Consider the following 23,622-nt stretch of genomic DNA (forward strand, 5'->3'; position numbering starts at 1 on the left):
ATGAAAGATAGAATCATGCTTTGAAGGAATCAAGAAATTTAAGAGATGGAATCATGCAACCGTGAAATGGTGGTTATCTTGGATCCAGCAGACTTGACCAAATGAGTATGAAATAACATTTTATAAACCTTAGCATTCATTGGATATGGCTCTTTGCATCTTAGATGTGGAAAAGCTCTTTGCTGGCAAAAACATACATGTACAGGAAGATTAAATATGAATTCTAATATCTAGTTCAAAAGGTTGCAAGAGTACACTTGCAGATTTGGCTTATAGACAAAAATGTATGTTTTGCCTGGCTTAAAATCCCCTTATGCAAACATCTATATGAATATGATCTCCCTGAAACAGAAGATAAATTAGTTCTATCATCAGCCCTGTTGCAAGGCAAACTTTTATGTATCCCTCGGTCCCAATGTTTCCGTTTCTGCCAACTGCATGCGGTTGAAACAGTTGAACACGTAGACTTCTCTGTTCATTTTAAAAGGATATTTATTCCTTAGACATTACTCCAATTTTATCATAAATTTTACATCCATTCTTCTTGCAGATTGCCTTAATGAAACTACCTTAAAGGTGGCCAAATATTGTGTTTTGGCACAGTAAACACTTCAATTTTATATTAAGCACTTTATATTATTGAAATTAGTAGGCACTAGAGATGATGTATTTTTATGGCTTTCAGATGTTTTATTTGAGTTCTGCTTGTGTCCTTCCAGTGGTGCTAGCTGATCTTTGATCATAGTAAACAAACTGAATTGAAGATAAATTAACGAAGGATCAAAATGACAGGTTTGAAATAACTGTTTAGAATTTGGTTGCCAAATTCCAGGTATGGCCTGGGGATCTTCTGGAATTATAACTGATCTCCAGGCTGCAGTGATCAGTTCTCCTGGAAAAAAATAGCTGCTTGGAAGGTGGAGTTTATGAAATTAGACACCCTGCCAAGGTCCTTCCCTATACTGTAGAAGCAGGACTGAAGATATGAGAAGCGGTTTGCCTAAAATCACCAAGGAAGAAGTGGTGACTTTCTGGAACACAGCTATTTTTCTTTCACATTATGCCCCTCAGTTGGCGTTGTTGTCTTTAAGTATCTACTATGATCTGGCATGTCCCTTTGCAAGCTGTAGTGGCTGAAGTCTAATCAGAAGAAAGGCATGAAATTAAAGCCAGCTGCTAAGAAGCTAAAGCCACAAAGCACAACTTTTGCTATGCACAGAAACAGTAACCCTGCAAGGGAATTCAAACATTGGATAAAAATGGGGAAAAAAGCATACATACTGAAACAATTATATATTAAAACAAATACTGTTAAACAAATTAAATTTAACAGAACCTTCTGGAACTTAATGAAGAGGAGTATTTTGTTTGCAACAATCCTTCGGCATTTAATGTCTCCTGAACAGCTTGGAAGGCCTGCTTTCCCCTCGAGAGCTAATTTGTTTTTAATGCTCAACAGCCTCAAGATTTTCTCCCCAAATTAAATGATTGTGGTTTAAGCTTCCTGCGATAGCTACTGGGGTGGAGAACTTAACTGGCAGCCACTCAAACATTCTAGCTGCTCAAAATACATCAACTAAAAGATGTTTGGGGATGATGGTGTGAGGTTTTGAAAGATAATGCCACCTGGTGACGTACCTTCTCTTTGTAAACTTCATGGCAGCATGAACATCAGAAGTAACATCCCAAACAGACATCAAATATTGTTACAAATCCGTTCAGTTCTTTAAAGGGGTGACAAAATTGAATGTGGTGCTCTATAGGAAAAGTCAACTATCTTACAGTCTAGACTTTAGAAATCAGACCTTTGTTGAGAAACAAACTTGCTTTAGGTATTTCAGTATAAGATAATTGCTTTGTTCTTCCTCCCCTGATTAGCAGATACACTGTAAAACTTCACAGTATACAGCTTTTTATATTAAAAAAAACCCCAGTTATTGATACTACATAGCCAATTATGCAGGGGGCCCCCGTGACGTGCTGGCAACTGAACCCTAGTATGGCAAATTTCCTCGTACCAACATATAAGGAGGTTGCTGAGCACAGGGAGCAGAAGTGACACATGGCAAACTTCCTTGTACCAAAATAAAAGGAATTGCTATGCACCTACTGCTCTTGCTCTTGGCATTCTCCGCGGAAAGCAAGAGTACTTCAGGTTCATGTCTGATACTGCAGCGAGGCAGAGAGGAGGTAAGCTCCCCATCCATAATTGGCCTATGAAAGATAAATACTTCGGACAAAACCATATTTCTAATCTAGATTATAGAATTTATTTGAATTGTCTGATTTAACAGCTTCAGATTAGAATTTACTCAATGAATATTCTTTCAGTCATCTTAGCACGTAGGGAAGATGTGAAACAGGGAATTTGTCATTATTTTATAAGTGACATGATGATTGAATTAAAAATGAGTAAACATTTTCTTCCTGTTAGTAGCAGAAAAAATACCTGTTTTACTCTGCAGCAATGACATTAATTTTTTTATACACAAATTACATTGCACAGTTTAAGGACTTTTTGTATGAATACTCAGTTAACAGTCATCCATGCTAAAACACAGGTTGTAGGTTTAGATCTAATTCCCCATACCATAAAGGGCAGGTTAATCCTCTGAACAAGAAAAAAAGTTAATTTATTTTGGGGATCCTCCCCATGCTCTGGAAGCTGGACAAATCAAATGTAAATTGCTAAATTTAAACCAGAATGAGTTGCTTCAGAGGACGCTCCAATTCTCAAAGCTCTAGAGAGACATGCAGATAATAATATCTTGGAGATGTTACAGAATAAAAACTACATCTCAAAGACTTACATGGGTTGAGATTTGGGCTTTGCAAGATGCAGTGGTTAAGAAATTGATAAGAAAAAATAAATATTAAAAACAATGAGCCACAACAGAAAAAAAAGACTGCAAACCTTAGAACTGTAACAGGTCACAATTTCAGCAGCAACCCACGTACTGACATTATCTGCATACTTTAAAAGCTTCAAAAGGAAATCGTCCTGGGCACAGTTTTTCACGAAAAGGTTATAGGCCTGAGTGGGTGACATCTCAGACGGCACAGATCTGTAGAAGACAAGCATCTACAAAATTTAAATGTTAGTTTATAAACATGCAAACAGAGATGCACCTTATTGAAAGGAAATCACAGGATTTTCTAATCAATGACTGACGGAAAATGACACCAGACATGTTTAACTTCCAAAGAGAGTCTCTGTTGGTACCCCTGGAAAGAGGATGCCTAGAGCTACTGATTTCAGGAAGGCAAAAAGCCCATGCATTTTTTGCAAAATCATGCAGATCCTGCAATCAGAGTTATCATCTTGAGTCTCAATGAGAAAGGTGGAGTATAGAATAATGAAATCTTTATGAAAGTCAAAAGGGACTGCTAGACGAAGGTGAATATGGAGAAGAACAGCATTCTCCAGTGCCTTCCATAGCCCATTAATTGGATACAACTCAACATGGCCCCAACGAGATAGACAGCTTGAGAACAGGTAACTCAAAAAGAAGGAGGTGCTAGCATATTAAACCAAATCCATCAGCACTGTCATATAAATAAATGAGCACCAGAGGTTTGAGAGTGTCATCAAGCTTTTGACCTTCCAAACATTTGATAAATGCCCTCGCTTATCTCATTAACAACCAAATGTTTAGACAGGCAAGCATGTGACCATCCAAGAGTTTGGGAGGCCAAGATAAAAACTAAGCATTTCAAAATCAGCTCCTGCCTCTCTACATCCTGACATTTCTTCCCTCTAACATATTCAATTTTTTCTTCAGCTCTTCCTTTCTCTCTTCTTTGCCAACATGTCACAGCCAACTTATGGCAACTGTAGGGTTTTCACAGTAAGAGACGTTCAGAGGTGGGTTGCCATTGTGTGCCTTTGTGTAACAACCTGGCAGTCCTTGGCAGTCTCCCATCTAAATACTAACCTGGGCTGACCCTGCTTAGCTCACAAGATCTGGCAAGATTGAACTAGTTCCTTTCTCTACCTGCATCTAAAATGGCAGGAAAATTACTTAGATATTGTTCCATTTCTTCTTCATCTTTCCTTCTGACACACATCATATGATTCATTTCTTCATCTACTGTACATTGGGATAAATATACCAAATTTCTGCTCCTTATTTACATCTGAATGGGTGATTTTTGAAATTTACCATGATTTTCCCCATAAGCTCAACCATTTATTTTATTTTATGATGTTTATACCCCACTGATTCCCAGCCAAGGTCAGGCTCAAGGTGGCTTACAATAGAATTAAAACTTTTTACATTTTTAATTTAATTTAATTTTAAAAAATTAAAACCATGCCTCTTTCCTCTCCATTGTATACTACTAAATGAAGGCAAAACTTTACATTCCCTCTGTTCCTGCCAGTCTTGGTAGGTTGTCATAGCAGCTAAATAAAATGGCATTCTATCTGATTGTGTGGCAAAATATGTATTTATTTATTCAAGCTACAACTGGCTTAGGAGGTTATGATTAACAGGGCAATCTTATCTAAAGTCAATTCAGTTTAAGCCTATTGATTTCAATGTTATCTAACATTGCACTGTAAATGAACTACCTTTTATTCTACTCAGACATTGTCAATTAACTCACAAAGGGCAATTAGACAGTGGTTTTGCTGATACTCATAAATCTGTGACACACCAGGCTTTTGGTTTGTGCTGAACACCCTAAATAAAAAATGTGGAAAATGAACAAAAATAACGAGAGAGGACATGAAGGGCCTTTTTATGGGAACATTCTTCCCGTGCAGACGACGTCATGTTTCCGGCATGAACTGGTGGAAATACAAGAGGGCTACACATGGTAAAAATCCTGAATTGTGAATGTTACACTGTGAATGTTGTGTACAAATCCATCCACTTAAGGACTGCAACACTTAAGAAGTTTCTAAAACTCACCACTTGACCCAAATAAAAAGGATAAGTTGAAGGATCAGAACTTTTCATTCCCAACAATACTAATGTAAACCTCTGAATAATACCTGTTCAACGAAATATTCTGTATTACAGAGCAGTGGCACTACAGCTGTCAACATTATTTTAAAATATTTTAAAGAACAATATTTTGGGCACACTCAAATTCAAATATATGCATTTATTTTTAGGTCAGTTGCTAAATTTCCTTCAATGTCAATGTTTTCTTCAATTTTCTTCAAAGCTCTATTTTTTTCTACACATTTTATATTTTGTTCATTGCATAGCAAAAATTTGTATTGTCTCAGGATATCACTAGGCTAGTCAAAGCAGCTGACTTACTTTTGTTGAGGTATATTGTTGTCTTTGACTCCAAGCAGTCTTGAATTTAGAAAATGCACTGGATGGCACTTATGGAACATTTCCTAAAACAGACAAAAAATGGCATACACCAATAGTGTTGAACCTTCTAGAGCAGGGGTGGGAAATTATTTTTTCCATGGGGCCGCATAAGAAACAGAAAATATTGTGGAGGGCCAGGCCAAAAGGCAGGGGGGCGAGGCGCTTTTGAAAGCCCCGCAGAAGCCGGCAGCCAAGGCAACCGGCTTCTGCGGGGCTTTCAAAGGCACCTCGCTCCCCAGCATGGCCGGGGGGCCATTCAGGGTCATCCGGCGGGCCGGATGTGGCCCGCAGGCCGTATAATGCCCAGGTCTGTTCTAAAATTTGCTATGCCTTTAGATAATCATGCATATCATCTGCTCAGAGGGAAGTCTCATCATGTTCAATGGTTCTTACTCCCAGGTAAGTGTGCATAGGATTGCACCCTTCCTCTGCTCTTTTAAACCTCTTTTAGCCCAGCAACCTGCACATTCCCGCCACATTAACACATTTACATCCCATTGTATGATACAAGTTTTGAAGAAGGACACTGAAGTTCAATGAAAAAGTTATGTGGGAAAAGGCACATACTTAGATAGACTGGATGATGGCTTTAGTGCATGGCAACAGCTAGATTGCATTGTGCAAAGAACGTGGCAATACAAAGGATACATGATTTTATATCAATTGTTTTCCATTAATAAAGAACCCATTTTTACCTGTTCTAAAAGAGTTAGCTGGCAGCAAAGTTGTTGTGCTGAGTATTCTTTTAAGAAATGCAAGTCCCTGTCAGTTCTAGTATAGAAACCTGAGAATTTTTCAGATACATTTCCATAGCATGGCTTTGGCAAACTTGAAAAAATGTTATGTTGGCTGGTCCCCTGATAAGGTACAACACTCTTGTTTCCTGGTGAGAGTTTCCAGTCAAAGGTCTGTAGAAGAAAATAAAAGTCATTTGCAACTTTATTCAATGAAAACTGAATTCCATCTTACATGAGCTAAGCTGACATGGACTTAATCTAGTAGGTTCAATTTACTCACAGTGCTGTAAAATACTCTAATATATGCAATAATATTAAAATATATAACATTGAATGAAGACATATCAGTTATTCTGTTACAAGCATCAACTGAGAGCTACTTTCTGGGTTTTCCAGGGTGGAGTTCTTCTACAAGACTCATTGCATGATCCTTTCTTTTAACTAGTCATGCTGAGCATTGAATTTTTGGCATACAAAATAAATGCTCTATCACTAATACCTGGCTCCTTTCTTATGTTTGGGCAGCCCAATCCAGATGCAGAGGGAGCCAAAAAATGACTAATGTTATGTGTTTTCATGGTATAAGACAGAAGGTTGTTCTGAGGGCATTCCTGGACTGAAAGTCCAATGGAGCTTGACTACTATCAGCTTCATCCTCGGGAATGCCCCTATCCTGTCCCCAGCCATGCCAGCTGTGGGGACAGAAGCCTCTTCTGGGTTGGACACGAAGGGATGGAATGTTGCAACGACTTACTTCTTATCAATTGGCACCATTGTGATCATTGGAGGGAAGTGTGTCCCCTACATTCCAACCAGTCTCCTGCCTGCCTTTCCCCCAACTCAGGAGCAAGCCAGGCCTGCTAACACCCTCCCCATTGCCCCACAACCCTCCCCCCACCCCAAACAAAAAGCAAAGCTTATCTGGCAAGGACAAGGAGCAGTGGTTTTGGGAAAGTCCAACTTGGGCTGGGGAGAAGGCTAGTGTGGGGGCACACTCCTGGGGAAAAAGGGGGAGTCCCTGCCCTCCCTCCCTCCTGTCTAGAGCTCATTTTATTTCATTTTAAAATGGGCTTTACTGCTAGAATATATATAATCCCATTAACAATATCTAAAGCACAATTAACAGCAGAATAAATGAACTGAATAACAAGTAGACCAATGTAATAGTTAACAATGAAACTGACCATTAACAATTAGCAGATTACTAACAGCAGCTAGCATCACAACAGAATCAACTACACGATAATATAATTATCCAGCAAAATCAATTGAGCTGCCAAATTTTACAAAACCCTCAAAATACTGAGGTTAATAAAATCTTAAGAGCCAAAGCACTAAAAGGGTTTTTTTGGCTTCAGCTACAAACTCAGTAAAAAATCTGCTGTCACCAGGATAAAAAGATTTTTTTAAAATGAGAATATTGCACTCTCAAACTAGGCAACATCTCACACTAATCAACTAATAAGCATTCTCAGTGGGTACCCTCTTCATAAAACAAAAGGTGCTTGAATGTATAAATTCATCCATGTGGCACAAGCAAGTAGTCTGAATAAATGCAAATGCCAAACTTCATGGCTATGCCCAATTGCACCCTCCTTTTGCTGGTAACCCTATTCAGCAGCACTTCCAGCGAAACCTCCTGATTTTAACTGCCTGCTCATTGGGATAGTCTGTAGTGCTCACAGTTGGTTTCCCGGCACCAGATACACACATTCAGCTAACCTGGTAAAGGATCCAGCACTTCTGAGAGAGAGGAAACCTCAGATCATTATTTCCATACCCTCTCATACAACCAGAATAGAAAGGCAAACCCATGATATCACAAGAGCAAGAGAAAGAGCTGATAGATTCCTTATCTTTTTGAGTAATTGACACAGCCACCTCAGGAACAGTAGTTGTATATCACAGTTTGGAAGTATTCCCCAGATTTGTTTCTCTATGAAATAACTAATATCTCAGATATGTTTGAGATGCTAAAAGCATCATTGTCAACATTGTCTTTCCCACACTGTAATGTATTTACCCTCTTAGGGAACTCACACTAGTATTGTTGCCAGTTTACCTTGAACGTCTTGGGAGTTTCTCTCATTTCATGTTGTAGACTATGGCCCCATTAGTCATCCCCTCCAGCAATGCCAATTTCATTCCTTTGCCCAGTGGCTTCCTTCATTTCTATCCGCTCTTACACTTAATCAGAAAAACCACTTTCAAACACAGTCAGCATTGGCAGGTTTTTCATCTTCTTTCGTTACTGTAGACTTCATTATGATTTCAGCAAAATTTAAGATAATCTATCTGCGAGTAGACCTCTAAGTGTTTTTCCTTGCAAAAGGCCAACAATGTTTATTAGAAAATCAATAGAAAAAATGTAGTTTTATTACTAGTATGTTGAATAGATCTTAAGATGCCAAATGCAATGCAGACTAGAAATGTTCTCTTTGTATAACTGGAAGTCATTGCTTTTCAAAGCAAAGTCTCTGTAGCGTTTGGGATATTTGTTATTACTCTGCCCTTATGTAATTGTTCTATTTTCTGTATCATTTCATCATATGTAATACAGGAGCAATCTATTAATGTGAAGTCCAATAAGCACTGGAAAAATGTGTGAAAGTGTGGACTGGATGGAGTTATGTTTATGGTGAGTAAGACCCTATGAATTCATTTCACTAGTAGGATAACCTTCTTCCAGTGAAAGGAACATGTCTTTTTAAATTGATGGGATGGTCTGGAAGAGGGCTTCAATAGTGGTAGAACAAATTCATGTGATCCAATCTACTGGGTCAATTTTTTTTTTAAAAAAAATCACATAACATTTAACTATAAGCATCCCCTTGGCACAGCTGGTTCTGAGCTTTGGGTTGGGTTGCCATCAATATGCAGATGGCACCCAGCTTCTTCTGCTGATGGAGGGCCAGCCGTCCGCCACCCTGGATGTTCTGGCTCCGTGTCTGGAGGCTGTGGTGAGATGGTTGCTCCAGAACAGGCCAAAATTAAATCCAGCGAAGACAGAGGTTCTGTGGCTGGGATGTGGCATGCTGGAGAAGGGATTCCAGCTGCCAAGTTTGGACAGTGAGGCTTTAACACCTGCCTCTTCCACCAAAAATCTGTCTATGGAGGCCCAGGTTGCACACAACTGGGCTTTTCTTATCTTTACCAGGCCAGACAGCTGGTCCCCTATTTTTTCCCCTATTTGTCCCACTGACACCTTGCCACAGTGATCTATGTGATGGTCACCTCCAGGATGGATTACTGTAACTCACTCTAGAAGCTAAAATGACTAAACTGAGGCCATCATGCTTTGCTCACATTGTGAGAAGACAACAGTCACTGGAATAGACAATAATGCTAGGAAAGGTTGAAGGCAGAAGGAAAAGAGAAAGACCCAACACAAGATGGATTGAGTCTGTAAAGGAAGTCATCGCCCACAGTTTGCAAGACCTAAGAAAGGCTGTTAATGATAGGACATTCTGGAGGACATTGATTCATAGGGTTGCCATGAGTTGGAACTGACTTGATGGCAGTCAATACACACACACACAAACACTAAATTAATGAGGTTGGCTGAAAAGCTGTCAAGATCACTGAAAAGTTATTCAAAGTGTATTGTTGAGTCCTACAGCATGAATCCTCTGCATGAAGGTTCAAATATATATGTTCATGTCTAAAGCTCATGGTAGACTTGGCAAAGCACTGTCCCAAGATATAAAAATGCTACCCATTGACATAAGGCAGGAGAATACGCGGCTGGACAGAAATCATGGTTATGGAGCCACATACTTTTGGTGACCCATCTTTTGAGATCTTTTTGCACAAAGAAGGTAAAGTTTTTATATCATCCTCTTCTTCCCATTCTTCCAATCTGCAGCATTGAGAAACATTATTTTGTTTTCGGTTAGTAATATCTTGAAGCCATGACAGCAACCATTTTCCATAGCCATTGAATGGAACCACCTGTAAAGAGAACATGATTTTATTATTCTATGGACTAATGCTTCAGGATGTAAATGGACTAATTCCTCCAGAATAACATTTGCTCTATCAAAGTCAGTTAGAAAACAAAATGAATGCAACTGTATGACATATGGGTACTCCCCCCCCCTCATTTCTATTCAGCTGTTGTTGCACATGCACACCATAACTTATTTTTAAATGTCACTTGAGATTTCTATCAAAATGGTGAGCTACCTTTGAAATGATAAAGGTTTTTAGTGTATCCATCAAGTCAGGGTTTATTGCAAAGTCTACACCATAACAATTTTCAATCCAAGTTTGCAAGATAGAGAAACTGCGGTGGTATATTTTGCTGAGAAGTGAAGATTCCATGTTTGAACTAAAAGAGAATAGAGAACTGGTGAGTAAACTGACATTTACTTTTACCACCTCATATAATTATGCTGAAATATTTGAAAGGAGTATCTGTCATAAACTTATCACTTGCAAAACACAAACAATAAACATGCATTCCTTTGTTAAAACTTAATGGGGAAGAAAAGCTACTGAAGTCAGAAAGTACTTTGTTAGTTGAAAGGGAATGATCAGCAATGGCAAAAACGTTCTTATTTTCTTAAAGATTCAATTGTTTGTGATAAGCCACTTTATAAATTCTACCTATGCTGAACTTAATGAGCATTTTTAGTTAAAAATAGTCAAACACAAATGCAGGGGACAGAGGAATAGCACCAGTTCTGTTGCTGTTTCTACTAGTCAATGTATCAGCATTGAATATCAGTTTGACACCTACCTGGGTAAAGTTAGCCTGATTCTATCAAGAAGAAATTGCAGGAATTCCTCTTGTGTGCAGAAATAACGGAACGTGAAGAGGAATTGCTGGACGTAGCCTTCTAAAAATGTGTTTCTGTAGAGTATAACAAAAAACCTGAATTTTTTTGCAAGTTCGAATATTTTTTCTTGGACTCAAGCGGTGAACAAACAAAAAGCAAAAGACAAAAAAAAAACCTAGAAGGCAAAGGAATTGATCCAGCTGTATAATCTTATTTGCTGTGTTTTGTACCTTTCTTGAAAAAGAAATAAGTGCATTCTCTATAAATGTATACATTTCTCCTATAAATGTAGATAAAAGTTGCCAAATGTTTGGGATTGAACAAGACAGTCCACTATTTCAACTGACTGTCGAAATGAGGTGGGACTGGAAAAAATCAGCCTTTTAAGTGTCTGATATTCTTTCAGTCACCTTCCCAGATAATCAGTGAAAATACTGGATTGTCTGAGTCCACTGGTAATTTTATCAAGGCCCAAACAACAAATGCACTGTTTGAGCTTGGAGGATGTGGCACCAAGGGCACCAGTGGCTGCTGCTTTGGGCTGGGTGCTCCTCCCCATGCAAACAGTGTTCTTCATGTTGTGTGTTGGGAGGAGGCAGCACTGAGCCTCAGTGTGTCTGGTATTTGAAAAAAATGAGAACCCTTAATGTAGGAGAAAATAAACAACAAAATGTCTAGTGTCTGGAGTACTCAGAAGAGATGTTCTCCAAGTGACCATTTCCAACAAATGTGGCTCTTCTATCCATCTTCGACTATGAACAAGTTCAGTAGATTCCAGACAATTTCCTCATGCTCCAACTGTCAAGAAAAGAAGCATGTTGACCTCCATGCCAAAACTGAGAGAAAAGAAGGTTTGATGAAAGTGCGCAAGGCAGTATGCTAGTGCGAAATTCTTGTTCCCTTTGTCTTATATGTAGTAGGAAAGAAGAGTAGTTTAATTTACCTAGCACAACTACGCTCTCCTTTCTAGAGATGTGAAGGTCCATAAAAAACCCCAGGAAAACACACCCTTTTCCTGTTTTCTTCCTGAGGCCTTCCCGCTACCAGAAGTTCTCCAATGGAAAATTTTGAAATTTGGTGGCATGCTGAAAAAACCTCCTACAACATATTTTCTCTTTTAGAGTGAATAAAATGCTTTTAAATACAAGGTAGTTGTGCTCTTTAATCCAAGATGTATTTCTGCATGTAAAAGGAGACCTAACCTTCATGAGGAAGCATACAGGGCTTTCACTGCTTCTCAACAGTTGCCTGCCTTCTGTTGTCCTTTTGACTGGTTGTGGTTGGATTTTCATTTCTCCCTCTAACTACTGTGACACATTTACCCACAGATGGGGTAAAATGTAGCTTATTGCCCTACCATGCTGGAGGGAGAAAAAAAATATCAGAATGAGGTAGGGAAAACTGCACCAAAGTCTAAGAAGAAAGTTCTGAAAGTTCTTTTGAGAACTGAGCTCTCTCTAACCAGATAGCAAAAAGTAAGATACGTGTTCAAAGATTGCATAGGGTGCGCCAGCTTGCACTTGTCTCTCAAGTATTGGATACATTTGCAATTTTGCTTGTACAAAATTAAGGTGTTCAAGCTTCAATTCTGTAAATATGTCAAATGTTGCAATTTTACAGACTAAGCTACAAATGATGCATTTCACGTCATCAAAGCAGCAAAACTAGCTTAGGTTTGATAGGACAGCAAGTATTGCACATATTTCACCCCCCACCCCCCACCCCCCCAAAAAAATTATATTTTTCTGGGGGAGCAGGGACACAAAAAGAAATGTTTGTTTTCTTTCCATGGCTTCAACATTTCCGGAAATTTTACATTTTTACTCCTCTCCTGTTCTAGCAGAGACTGCCCCTGACCAGTGTACATCACCAATATTAATTTAGGTGTATGTTAGGAATGGAGGATGTGTTACTGATATGGGATTCCCTCCTCCTGGCTGAGAATTTCCTCATGTAACTGTTTGTGGGGAAATTCCCCTACTTATAATATTTGAAATGGCATGAGTTTTTCCAGACAACACAGAATCCATCAAATATTCTTGAAATTGGGATGACTATCTCCAAGACAGTTCAGTAAAATACATTATCTCTTGTGGAAGAAGGCACTGTAGAACAGGCTGTACCTGCAGTAAAGATATGCAGTTAGTCCAAGTGGTGTTCCAGCTTGCAGATTCCTTGGTTGAGTTTGATGGTCATTGAACTGGCTTTTGTTAACATTATAGAAAAGCAGTAAGTCATCTAAGGAACTGATGCCCAGTGTTTCACTTTTTGCCATGTTAATAACTGTACAAAGGTCACCAGGTTCAAATCCCCATTTCTCTATATACATAATCTGCAACAAAAAGAGTCACAACAATCAAACACGCTATTGCCACAAAAACTGAGGTATCTAAAATAGGCATGTATATTCTTAACACGCTATAGAGCAGGGGTCCAATTTTTGAGCCTGCAGTTCCCTTGAGAATTCTGACAAAAGTTAGTAGGAGCACCCACAAAATAGCTGCCATAGGGGGTGGAATCAGCCACAAAATAGCTGCCACAGCTTCCTTTCAGTCATAAAGTGAAGATCCTTGTGCTGTGGTAGCGGCAATATTTTTAAAAATTGTACTGTCAATCAAATCCCCAATGGCATTCTGAAACCTTGCTGGGCATTCTGAAACCATTCTGAAACCCCATCTAGCCCCACCCACTTTCTAAAAACATTTCGTAGGTGCCAGGAAAGGTATTGGTGTATGCCATAAAACACATCAGCACCACATCGGAGACTGTTGCTATAGAGGTTTATTCAATAATTAAATTCAAGTCTCCTCTCAAACAGAACTTAATGTACACACTGAAACTCTTCCTGTGTTCACTAGTGAGGTGTATATTTCAGCTCTGAAAAAATGCCTGAATACCCCTAACCCTAACCCTTCGCCGCTCTCCCCGAGCTCCCTGAAGCCCAGCTTCTGCCCTCCCAAGAGCTGAGGAGAGAAGGAGCCAAGCCGGTTTCCAGAGATATACCTTTAAAAGCTTGGAGGCTGGGGGCAGGGCTCAGGGCATGGCTCTGCCCCCATGAGCCCCACCCCCGGGCTCCCTGCAGCTTGGCTTCTGCCCTCCCCAGAGCCTGGGTAGAGCATGAGCTAAGCCAGTCTCCAGGAACATGCTTTTAAAAGCACTGAGGCTGGGGGTGGGGCTCAGAGGTGTGGCCCCATGAGCCCTGCTCCAGGAATGTGAATGGCCCCCCAGCCTCCATGCTTTTAAAAGTACGTCCCTGGAGGACAGCTCAGCTCCTGCTCTCCCCAGGTTCTGTGGAGGTCAGAAACTGGGCTGCAGGGAGCCCAGGGGAGGTGGGGGCACCTGGAGAAGGAGGTGTCATTTCCCCCATAAGTCTCTGGGTGTGGCAGCAACCGGTGGGCCTGCAGCTTGCAACCAGCTGCTGCCCTCCACCCCGCTCAACCAGTCCAGAACCAGCTGTTAAATTTTTTGAATCCCACCACTGGCTATATCTATAAAAACAAAGTCCAGTTACAAACATTCCACCTCTCCAGCCATTAAGAAAAAAGATAACTACAGCATCCAACTAACAAGTTCTGCATCCTGTTAACAGATGTTCTGAAAGGCCCGTGTGACCAAGGTACAGAACCCAGGATGAGGCTAAATGAAGAAAGAAACAGCCCTGATTCTGAATGAAAGAAATTATTACGAGAAATTATTACTTGGACAGATTTATGGAGAAGTCGATCTATGGCTACCAATCTTGATCCTCCTTGATCTCAGATTGCAAATGCCTTAGCAGACCAGGTGCTCAGGAGCAGCAGCAGCAGAAGGCCATTGCTTTCACATCCTGCATGTGAGCTCCCAAAGGCACCTGGTGGGCCACTACGAGTAGCAGAGTGCTGGACTAGATGGACTCTGGTCTGATCCAGCAGGCTAGTTCTTATGTTCTTATGCTCTTACGAGTAAAAAGGTGGTTTAGTCCCTTGGAATAAATGGTTATCACTTTGCTAAAATAATAGACTGTCATTCACCCTTACAAAGGATGTCCATCCCATACTGACAGAAACCATGAAGGGTGCTCAATGTGTCTGTTCACAGAGTCGACAGAAAGACACATTACATCATACAGAGATACCCTGCAACATGCACTCTCTAGGTACACCCCATTTGTGATAGTATCTGCCCATTCCTAACATTCCTTACACTACAGTACAGCCAGGAAACAGTTTGGGCCATGTAAACAACCAGCAGCTTGATTCTGAGTAGCTTCCACCAACTTGGCTCTTCTAACCTTATACTGCCTTACAGAGATCCATCTTCCACATGCATTGATGATGAAACAGCAGATAATAAATTCCACTAATTAAGACAAAATAATTTTTAAAATTACCTGTAAATACTTCTTCACAAGTTCAAAAAAATGTATCTTTGTTTTCATTTCTTCTAGCTGTATCCTCAGTTTGGGCAACATAGTTTTCGCATCACAACCTCAAGATTCAAAAAAGTACATTAAGAATGATTTGTCTGTATCACCACAGATGCACAATTGCTGCTAAGACAGCTCTTAGTTTACCAATTTGTAAGTATACCTTTACTTCTCTCTTTTTGCAACAACCTCTGGTAGAATTTTACACTCTTCCTATAATTTCTCATTTCAATCCTTGTCAGCTGTTCAAGCTCCTGGAAAAGCAGAAGAGTGAAAACAATCGTATAATGATACGGAATCACAGGTAGTATAATGTTAGATAATTTTTGATGATCCTCCTTTCCCCCTTTTTGGAGTAATTCCCCCCATCCTTCTGCACCACAACTCATATTATTTTTAAGAGCTTCTCTGTTACCAGAAAGAGTGGATTTAACCTATAAAGATCATGTAGCGACTGGAAATGTATCAGTATGCCAACTACTGCCTAGCCTTAGTATCTCATTTCAAACAGTGGCTCTGTTTTGGTCACAGAGCTTCCATGTTGAACATGTGTTTATAAGTCAGTGAGGGAGAAAGGAAGAGTTTAGGAATTTTCAAGGACCTTGAAATCCTTCTCTTCTCCTTCACTGGCACAAAGAAGAAGAAGAGTTGGATTTATATCCCCCCCTTTCTCTCCTGTAAGGAGATTCAAAGGGGCTAACAAACTCCTTTCCCTTCCCCCCTCAACAACACCCTGTGAAGTAGGTGGGCTGAGAGAGCTCAGAAGAACTGTGACTAGCCCAAGATCACCCAGCTGGCGTGTGTTGGAGTGCACAGGCTAATCTGAATTCCCCAGATAAGCCTCCACAGCTCAAGCAGCAGAGTGGGGAATCAAACCCGGTTCCTCCAGATTAGAGTACACCTCTGTCATTTCAAAGTGCATGTGGCAAGCTTCGTATGCTTCATGTAGATCCTTCTCTTCCTGTTTGAAATCATTTGAATTAGACAATGAAATGAAAATAAGTTCAATTTTATTTTGGAAGTATGATGACTGCATTAGGTCATTATCTCCTTGGCACCATTCAATGAACCAGAGTTCCTAGGACTGAGTTAGTTCCCAACCAGCACATTTTCTGGCAAATGCTCTGAAGTAATCTAAAAGCTAGATGGCAGCAGCTCAATGAACTCTGGTTTGTTAAGAGGGGGGGGGCTGTTTCTACACCCTTCTCCTGAGGTGAAGCCTCGCCCCATTCCTGGAAATCAAAGAGGAATCACTAGCTCATCTTCTGGCTGTAGGAACCCAATCTGAGATATGCTGCTTTAAGGCAATGTATAAAAGGTAGAACTGAATGTTCTATTTCTAATAGCCAAGTGTTCAGAACAACAAGCACTTAAGCCAAATAAGTTAAAACTCTTGGAGAAAGGGCAGGGTAACAACGTAATAGATAATGCTCCAAATCCCTTAAATGCTTGATGAAGAAATGTACTGTTGTTGCAATAACAAAAAGGTAATTAAGTTTTTTGGGGGGAGGGGCAATAATGTCAATATTGATTTTTAATCATGAAAATGACTTTAATAAAGACATCAAATCACCATGGACAAAATCTACAAAATATTTTGAAATACACACATTTGGGGATCAAACAGTCGAGCCAAAGAAGTCCCACCGATGTGGTTTCCTGCCTGCACTTATATTAAGCTTGAAGAAACTGCAGGGCTCAGAACCAATTTTTGGTTGTATAATTCAGTTCTTCAACAAATATTGTTCATAATTCTTTAGCATATATTAACATATGTTAACAAAAATGCACAATATATTCCTCTGCACAGTACATTACTATTTACCATCTTCATGCTACTGGCAAATATCCAGGATAAATGATTTTTCAAAAATTACAGAGGGCCATTTACAGTGGCATCCCAAGCAGAGTTGTCACATTGACTTAAAAGGTGAAAGTGTGGCAGAGGTGTAAAAGCTTTATTGTCTTCTAGCATTCATTCTGCACACTTCTAGCATTCATTCTGCCCCCTGTTGTAATAGTTTATAATGTGGCACAGTTTAATGACTGGTCGAGTGCAAAGGATGTTGCTTTGAGAAGAAGTAAGAGAAGGGGGGCTAGAAAATCACTTTGATCTTTCCAGGTGTGTCCAATAAGAAGTGAAGTTGGAAACATCTCGGAGAAAAAGCTTTTCATAGCACAAGGTTTTGACTGAACAGCTGCTGGTTTGATGCTACTGTAATTTTATCATGTTCTCACTGTATACTTGGATTAAATTGTTACAGCTGCAATGAGGACAAGCAAAATCCAAGTCTGATTTCATATGTCTGTCACTTGGGACTCACTCCAATCATCCCAGCTGCTCAGTTTGATCCTGGCCTCAGTGAGTCTCGGGTGGAGCTTTAAACTGTGGGCTTGAAGCCTGCATTTTAAAGCTGGACCTAGGGAAGTTGAGGGAAGCAGCAAATGGCAGCCATGTTGAGGGCAGCCATGCCGGTTCTCAAGCTCCACATGGAGTTTGGGGGCAGGGTGAGCCCTCATGGCCAGCATTCAACTGCACCCTTGCCCTGAATTTCACAGGGAGTTCAAGGATGGGGCACGGTTGGGAGGGGCAGCAGGCCAGCAATGTGCCCCCACATGATCCCAGGGAGAGGTGCCTGGGGCTCTAGCCCCACTGCACCTCCCTTGCTTTGCCACTATCTGTCACTGGCAAAAGCCATGACGGCAAATGAAAAATTCAATCATGTGGAAATACCCTTCTCTCTAAGTACGTGTGTGTTTCTTTATCATAAACTAGTGGGGCCCAGCCATGCGTTGCTGTGACTTATTGTGGTGAAATGGGAAAGGAACAGAAGCAGCAAATCAATTGCAGAGGCCAGCAGTACATGCTCATGCAAACACGCAGCCTGATACTGTGCGATGTCATTGATGTGCGTGCCCGCATTCCTTGGGGGGGTGAAATGGAAATGCACCCCCTCCCACACATCTAGGCTGGCTGGTCATGATACTTTACCTGGGAGTAAGTTTGGTTGGTGGCAATGGGTGTCGCTTCTGAGGAAACCCTCTGAGGGGCACGACGCAGCCATTCAAAGTATGTCATGGTTGCTGTACTGAGCTTACTCCTGAGTAATGCGTGTCTGGTTTTCTTAACTTTAACCGCAGTATTCAGGGAATCTAGGGTGCCTGGCCCCTCCCTCCCATCCCTTGCATGTCGCCCCTCACTCTCTTTCCTCCCTCACTTCTCTTCCCTTGCATGCCACCCCTCCCCCTCCTTCCCTTCCCTTCCCCTCCGCTAGGGTGGGTGGGTCATATCAAGATGCTGGGCCCTCTGCCTCCCCTCCCTTGCATGCCACCCCTCACTCTCTCCCCTCTCTCACTTCCCTTCCTTTGCATGCCTCCCCCTCCATCCCTTTCCTCTCCCTCCCTCTCTTCCCTTGCATGCCTCCCCCTCCGTCCCTTTCCTCTCCCTCCCTCTCTTCCCTTGCATGCCACCCCTCCCGCTCCCTCCCTTCCCTCTTTCTCATGTATATGTGTGTGTATGTGATTCACTTCCACTTGAGTTACTGCCTATGTACTGTTTTCACTGCTCATATCTGGCCATCTTAGTGAGCATTCTAAGCAGCACGAACATTCTAAGGGTGACAGTTACACATAGGCAGCTGCATGTCCTTCACATGGAGCGCCAGGAAAAAGGCATTTTACCTGGGCCAGGTGTGAGATTTCAGGTATGTAAACATCTAAAAACACTCTCACCTGGCTGACTATAGTGGCTGGGAATTTTCAGAGGAATTGGCCCAGCAGTTACTGAGTTATACTACCACTAACAAAAACACTGTTAGCTTTTTATATATAGATAGATATTCCTATCTTTGTCTTTCCACACAAGTCAGAACAAATGATTGCTTTCCCAATTGTCCTTTTGCAATGCCAGTAGCTTCTGACTGTACTTTGAACCAGATGGGTTAATCAAGAAAGAATCAAGAAAGGGGGGGGGGGGCATTTTTCAAGTCCAGCAGAACCAATGGCAATAAACAAAAGACACACAGAAGAAATCAAGCAATGGAGTCACCTTTTTGAGCCCAGCAAAACCAATTTCAACCCAGAGAATCCCAGAAGAAAAAAAACTGGAGGGGAGAGACACCATTTGAAAGTCCAGCAGAAGCAATGGGAATCCAAAGAAGCCCATCAGAATAATTTTAAGCAATGCGGGGGAGGGGGCACTTTTGCACATCCAACAACACTAAAGGCAATACACTAAAGACAAGCAGAACTACAAGCCTATAATACCTGGTAAAACATAGGGAGGGCAGGAAGGGATGAATCAGTGCCCAGCTCTTGTGGTCCTTATATGCTTAGGGTAATGCCAATTAACATTTTGCAATTAGGAAAGAATTCTCCTCCAGGCCAAACTGGCCAGGAATCCTGGAGGTTTTTTGTCTTCCTCTGGGTGTGGGTCAGAGGGTTAAAAGGACATGGGTCAGAGGGTAAAAAGGGGGAAGGCAGTTGTGAATTTTTTGGATTGTGCAGGAGGTTGGACTAGATGACCCCTGACATACCTTCCAGCTATATGTTTCTATCACTTTCCAAATTTAAGTTCTCAGAAACTGAGAGGAGGTGGTTTCTGTTCCAGTAAAGGATTTTTTTCTCAGGGAGAAAAATCCCATCTCTAGTTGGGAGGCTGGAAGAGCAGGTGTGTTGGAAGCATTAAAATAGGGGTTTTTTGCTGCATATTATATACTATATTTCAAGTGCAAATGCATTTTTCAGACATGAAAACCAAGATATGTACCATTCTTTTGGCCTGTGTCTTTTCAGCTCCACTTGCTTTTTGCTTTCCAAGTTTTCTCATGTAGTTGTGAACTTCCAGGCTAAAACACTCCGAACCATAAAATGCACTGCTCCAACCAAGATGACAATCAGGCAGTTCAGATAGGCAAGGAAAGTTTGTCCAATTATTTTTCTTTGCCTTTACTGGAATCTCTTCTGGCAGTTGGCTTTCTTCTGGAAAACTCGGAGTGAGGTTACATTTACTGGTTGGCAAACATTCTTCTTCTTTTTCTGTTCCTACTACTTGTGATGTGACTTCATAGTCTGTGTTATCTTGTGAAAGGTCTTCTACCTTCACGCTGGAAAATACAGCTACAAAAATGGCACTGATATTAAAAAATTACTTAAGGAGAAAAAGAGAAAGAAATAAAAGACAGATAAATCTTCCTCAGGTTCCTTTTTAATGTAGTGCAATGCACATTAAAAAGCCCTTTATGACATAAGGCACATATTACTTTCCGCTATACAAGTCCATCTGATTTTACTTAGCAGCAGAGTCTTCAATATGCTTATTTGAAATATTTACATCCTGCCTTATCTCCTTAAAGTCAAGGGTGAATAATAAAGCTCATCACCTGAGTACTGCCAGTCCTAAGGGCAGATACTACACAGAGAAGGATGTCTGAAAAGGCAGCTGGTAGACATAAGTAATTTTGTGGGAGATATGGTTAGATGAACATAAGGGTCCTAAACTGTGAATGGCTTTAAAGGTAATAACCAACACTTTGAATTGGGTCCAGAAGCAAACAGGTAACCAGTGTGGTTGACAAGGCACTTCAGTTCTGAACAGCTGGCCCCAGACATCTGGCATCTTGATGATGCATTTGGAACTGATAGAAGCTTCCGAGATGTCTTCAAGGGCAGCTATAGTAATCTTGAGACAATCTTGAGTAATCTTGATACATAGGTCTGCTCTTGAAGTCAATTCAGCTGGTGCCACATGCTTGGTTACTGTCAGGAGCTAGGCGAAATATACATTTTACACACATTCTGAAGTCATTCTATTTCTGTCAGCTACTGGGTTCGCTTCAATGTGCTGGTTATCAGCTACAAAGCTCTTCATCATCTTAGATCCACCTCCTGCAAGACCTCCTGCTATGTCATACTGTGAACACTTTCCTAATTTGAACAAAGCCATCTGAAAGCACCACCATGCAAACTGACAGCTGGATGTACACATATATGATCTGCTGTGGCTCCTATGTTATGGGATCACTTCTATCATTCTGCAGATGGTGTAAAACAGAATTGCTCAGGGGTTTTTTTAAATAAAGGAAACAGGGCTGTATTATAATGCAATGGTTCAGAGGATGTTTCTCTATAAAAGGAACAGGACTATAGTTTATTCCAATATTTATGATATGTTTTTTATCTTGTTCTTGCTGCCATTTCTGTTTTTGTAAATCCATTTTCTGCATTGTTTATGATACATCATGTCTGATACCTTGTCCTTTTTTGCATTGTTTTCTAAGTTCTGTAATCCTATTCCTATTGCATTATTTATTGGAGGTCTTATGCTCTTTGATTACATTGTTTTATCTTGTTTGCCTCTCCGCCCCAAGTCCCAGAGAAAAACACAGGTTATAGAGAAAATAAATAAGAATGACAGAAATAATATAAAAAATAAGCTACAAAGCAAATATTTTCAGCCAAAGACCTAAACTCTGTGGGGAGTTCAACTTGATAGAAGTCTAGGAAGAAGAAGCAACTTGATAATAGAGAAGTTGTCATTAGCAGGAGGAGTTGTCTTCTTGCTTCCAAGAGAGAACATGTGGAGACATGTGATACTGTTATGTTAATATGAGGAGAGGCTGTTGCCTTAATCTGACTATTGTCTCCAGATGGATGGTGATTACCTTCTAATGGGATAAGAGCCAGTTTTCTATGTATTTTCTCTGAAGCAGACCTTCTGATCACCTCTTTGTGCTCTCTGCCTCTCTATATTTCCATAACAACACTTGAGAGGTAGGACTGCTGACTCAAATAACTTCAGAATGGCCGTTTCTGCATGGCGGCAGAAGCAGCTGTCCATCGGCATAATTAATGCCGGTGGAGGCGTGAGACCATTCGCACCATCTCGTGCAGGCGGCGCCAAAGCTGCTGCTCACTGCAGAGGCAGCTCTGCATGGAGCCGCCTTCAGTCTGTGCCTTTTGTTTACCTTGCCTTCACTCCGAGGCTCCAGAGGGAGGAAGGGACACGCCCACGCTGCCCTCTGACTCACGGGGGTTGGAGGGCAGCGTGGGCATGTCCCCCTCCCTCCGGAGCCTCAGAGGGAAGACAAGATAAACTGAAAGCTGCACCCTCATGCTGGTGCACTTCACATGGCGCTGGCAGGAAGACACTGCTTCCAAAAAAACATGCTCATGGAGCATGTTTTGAAAGCAGCGTTTTTGTGCCATGGGGGGGGGGGTGAGCACGGCAGCAGCAGCAGCTGTGCGAATAGCGCCCCAGAGACAGCTGCTAACATACTCAGGTCACATCAAGATGCCTTTTCTTACCATTAGCTTCATCACTGGCACTCATAAGGGTCCCAGGTTTGTTTGGGCTCTGATCTTTTTTGTCACAGTGCTCATCTTCATTCAACCTAGAAACAATCAGGAAACAGAAAACAATAGGTTATTTATACATGAAAGCTGTGTTAGGGAGAAAAGCTACCCACTCCCAATTACAACATAACATCATAAAGTTCATAGTATATTTGAGTTGAACAGCCCATAGGTCATAAATCCATTTTTAAAAACTTTTACAACAAACTTTTACATCTACTACACAGTTTTGATTTAGACCCTTTACAAACAACCTTAATTTAGCAACATCAAGAAAAGAGGCAAATTTAACTATGCATTTTGTTCAAAACTTTTTCCTCTCTGCTTCATATTTAGGACAATCAAAAATACATGTACCAGTGACTCAAACAAGCTCATTTGACAGTCATGGAATCTTTGATTTGAAGATGTTCGTAAACAGTAACATCATAAAAAGCATTGTCTTCAGCTGTGTGTGACTGTATTCAGAGTTTTTATAGGAGTTCAATGGCAGCTGCTTCTAATGCATTGAGTCATACACAGTGGCTAGCAAAGACCCAGCTGAAATACTGAAGAGGCAGGGTAACTCAGCCACTTGTCATGTTCTCTCCAGGCTCCTGTGTTGAAAATGACACTTTTTAAAAAAAGCGTTTGTGTCTTTCTTCATCCAGACTTTGAAATATTTATTTCTTATCTTCCTCCTGACTCTGTTTTGGAAGCAGGGAGTAAATCAAGGAACTTGTCGTTCTATGTTACTCTTCCTTTTATGCCCCAATGAATGTTCCAAGTCAATCACTGATACTTCTGCTTGGATCTGTTTCCTGCACATGAGCCTCCATTCTTGTCCCTCACGAAAAAAGAATCCAAGATTTAAGCTGAAACTATCCAGTGAAAGATAAAGAAGTTCCTACGGGGCACTGATGAGGAATGCTGAAACCAAGTGCTAGGCAATTCACGACAGCATGCAAAAAACCACTGTATCATATATAGGACTATTCCAAACATCTACATGGCCAGTACACTAGATAACAGCA

At 40.9% G+C, this 23,622-nt stretch overlaps 1 protein-coding gene across 3 annotated transcripts in view; it reads right to left on the reverse strand.

Annotated features, from left to right (window-relative positions):
* LOC125437401 (kinase non-catalytic C-lobe domain-containing protein 1-like) overlaps positions 1 to 23,622 on the reverse strand; it is a 40,317-nt gene that overhangs the window by 10,079 nt on the left and 6,616 nt on the right. For all 3 annotated transcript variants that reach the window (XM_048504870.1, XM_048504869.1, XM_048504871.1), the window contains exons 4-14: positions 22,562 to 22,647; positions 20,025 to 20,374; positions 15,420 to 15,510; positions 15,221 to 15,318; positions 12,975 to 13,183; positions 10,812 to 10,925; positions 10,256 to 10,400; positions 9,848 to 10,021; positions 6,029 to 6,241; positions 5,274 to 5,356; positions 2,915 to 3,065 (exon numbers count right to left, since the gene is read on the reverse strand). In XM_048504870.1, coding sequence (XP_048360827.1) covers positions 2,915 to 3,065; positions 5,274 to 5,356; positions 6,029 to 6,241; positions 9,848 to 10,021; positions 10,256 to 10,400; positions 10,812 to 10,925; positions 12,975 to 13,183; positions 15,221 to 15,318; positions 15,420 to 15,510; positions 20,025 to 20,374; positions 22,562 to 22,647 — 1,714 coding nt within the window. The remainder of the gene's footprint in view (positions 1 to 2,914; positions 3,066 to 5,273; positions 5,357 to 6,028; positions 6,242 to 9,847; positions 10,022 to 10,255; positions 10,401 to 10,811; positions 10,926 to 12,974; positions 13,184 to 15,220; positions 15,319 to 15,419; positions 15,511 to 20,024; positions 20,375 to 22,561; positions 22,648 to 23,622) is intronic.

The sequence above is a fragment of the Sphaerodactylus townsendi genome, linkage group LG08, assembly GCF_021028975.2.
Source record: "Sphaerodactylus townsendi isolate TG3544 linkage group LG08, MPM_Stown_v2.3, whole genome shotgun sequence".
Lineage (NCBI taxonomy): Eukaryota > Metazoa > Chordata > Lepidosauria > Squamata > Sphaerodactylidae > Sphaerodactylus > Sphaerodactylus townsendi.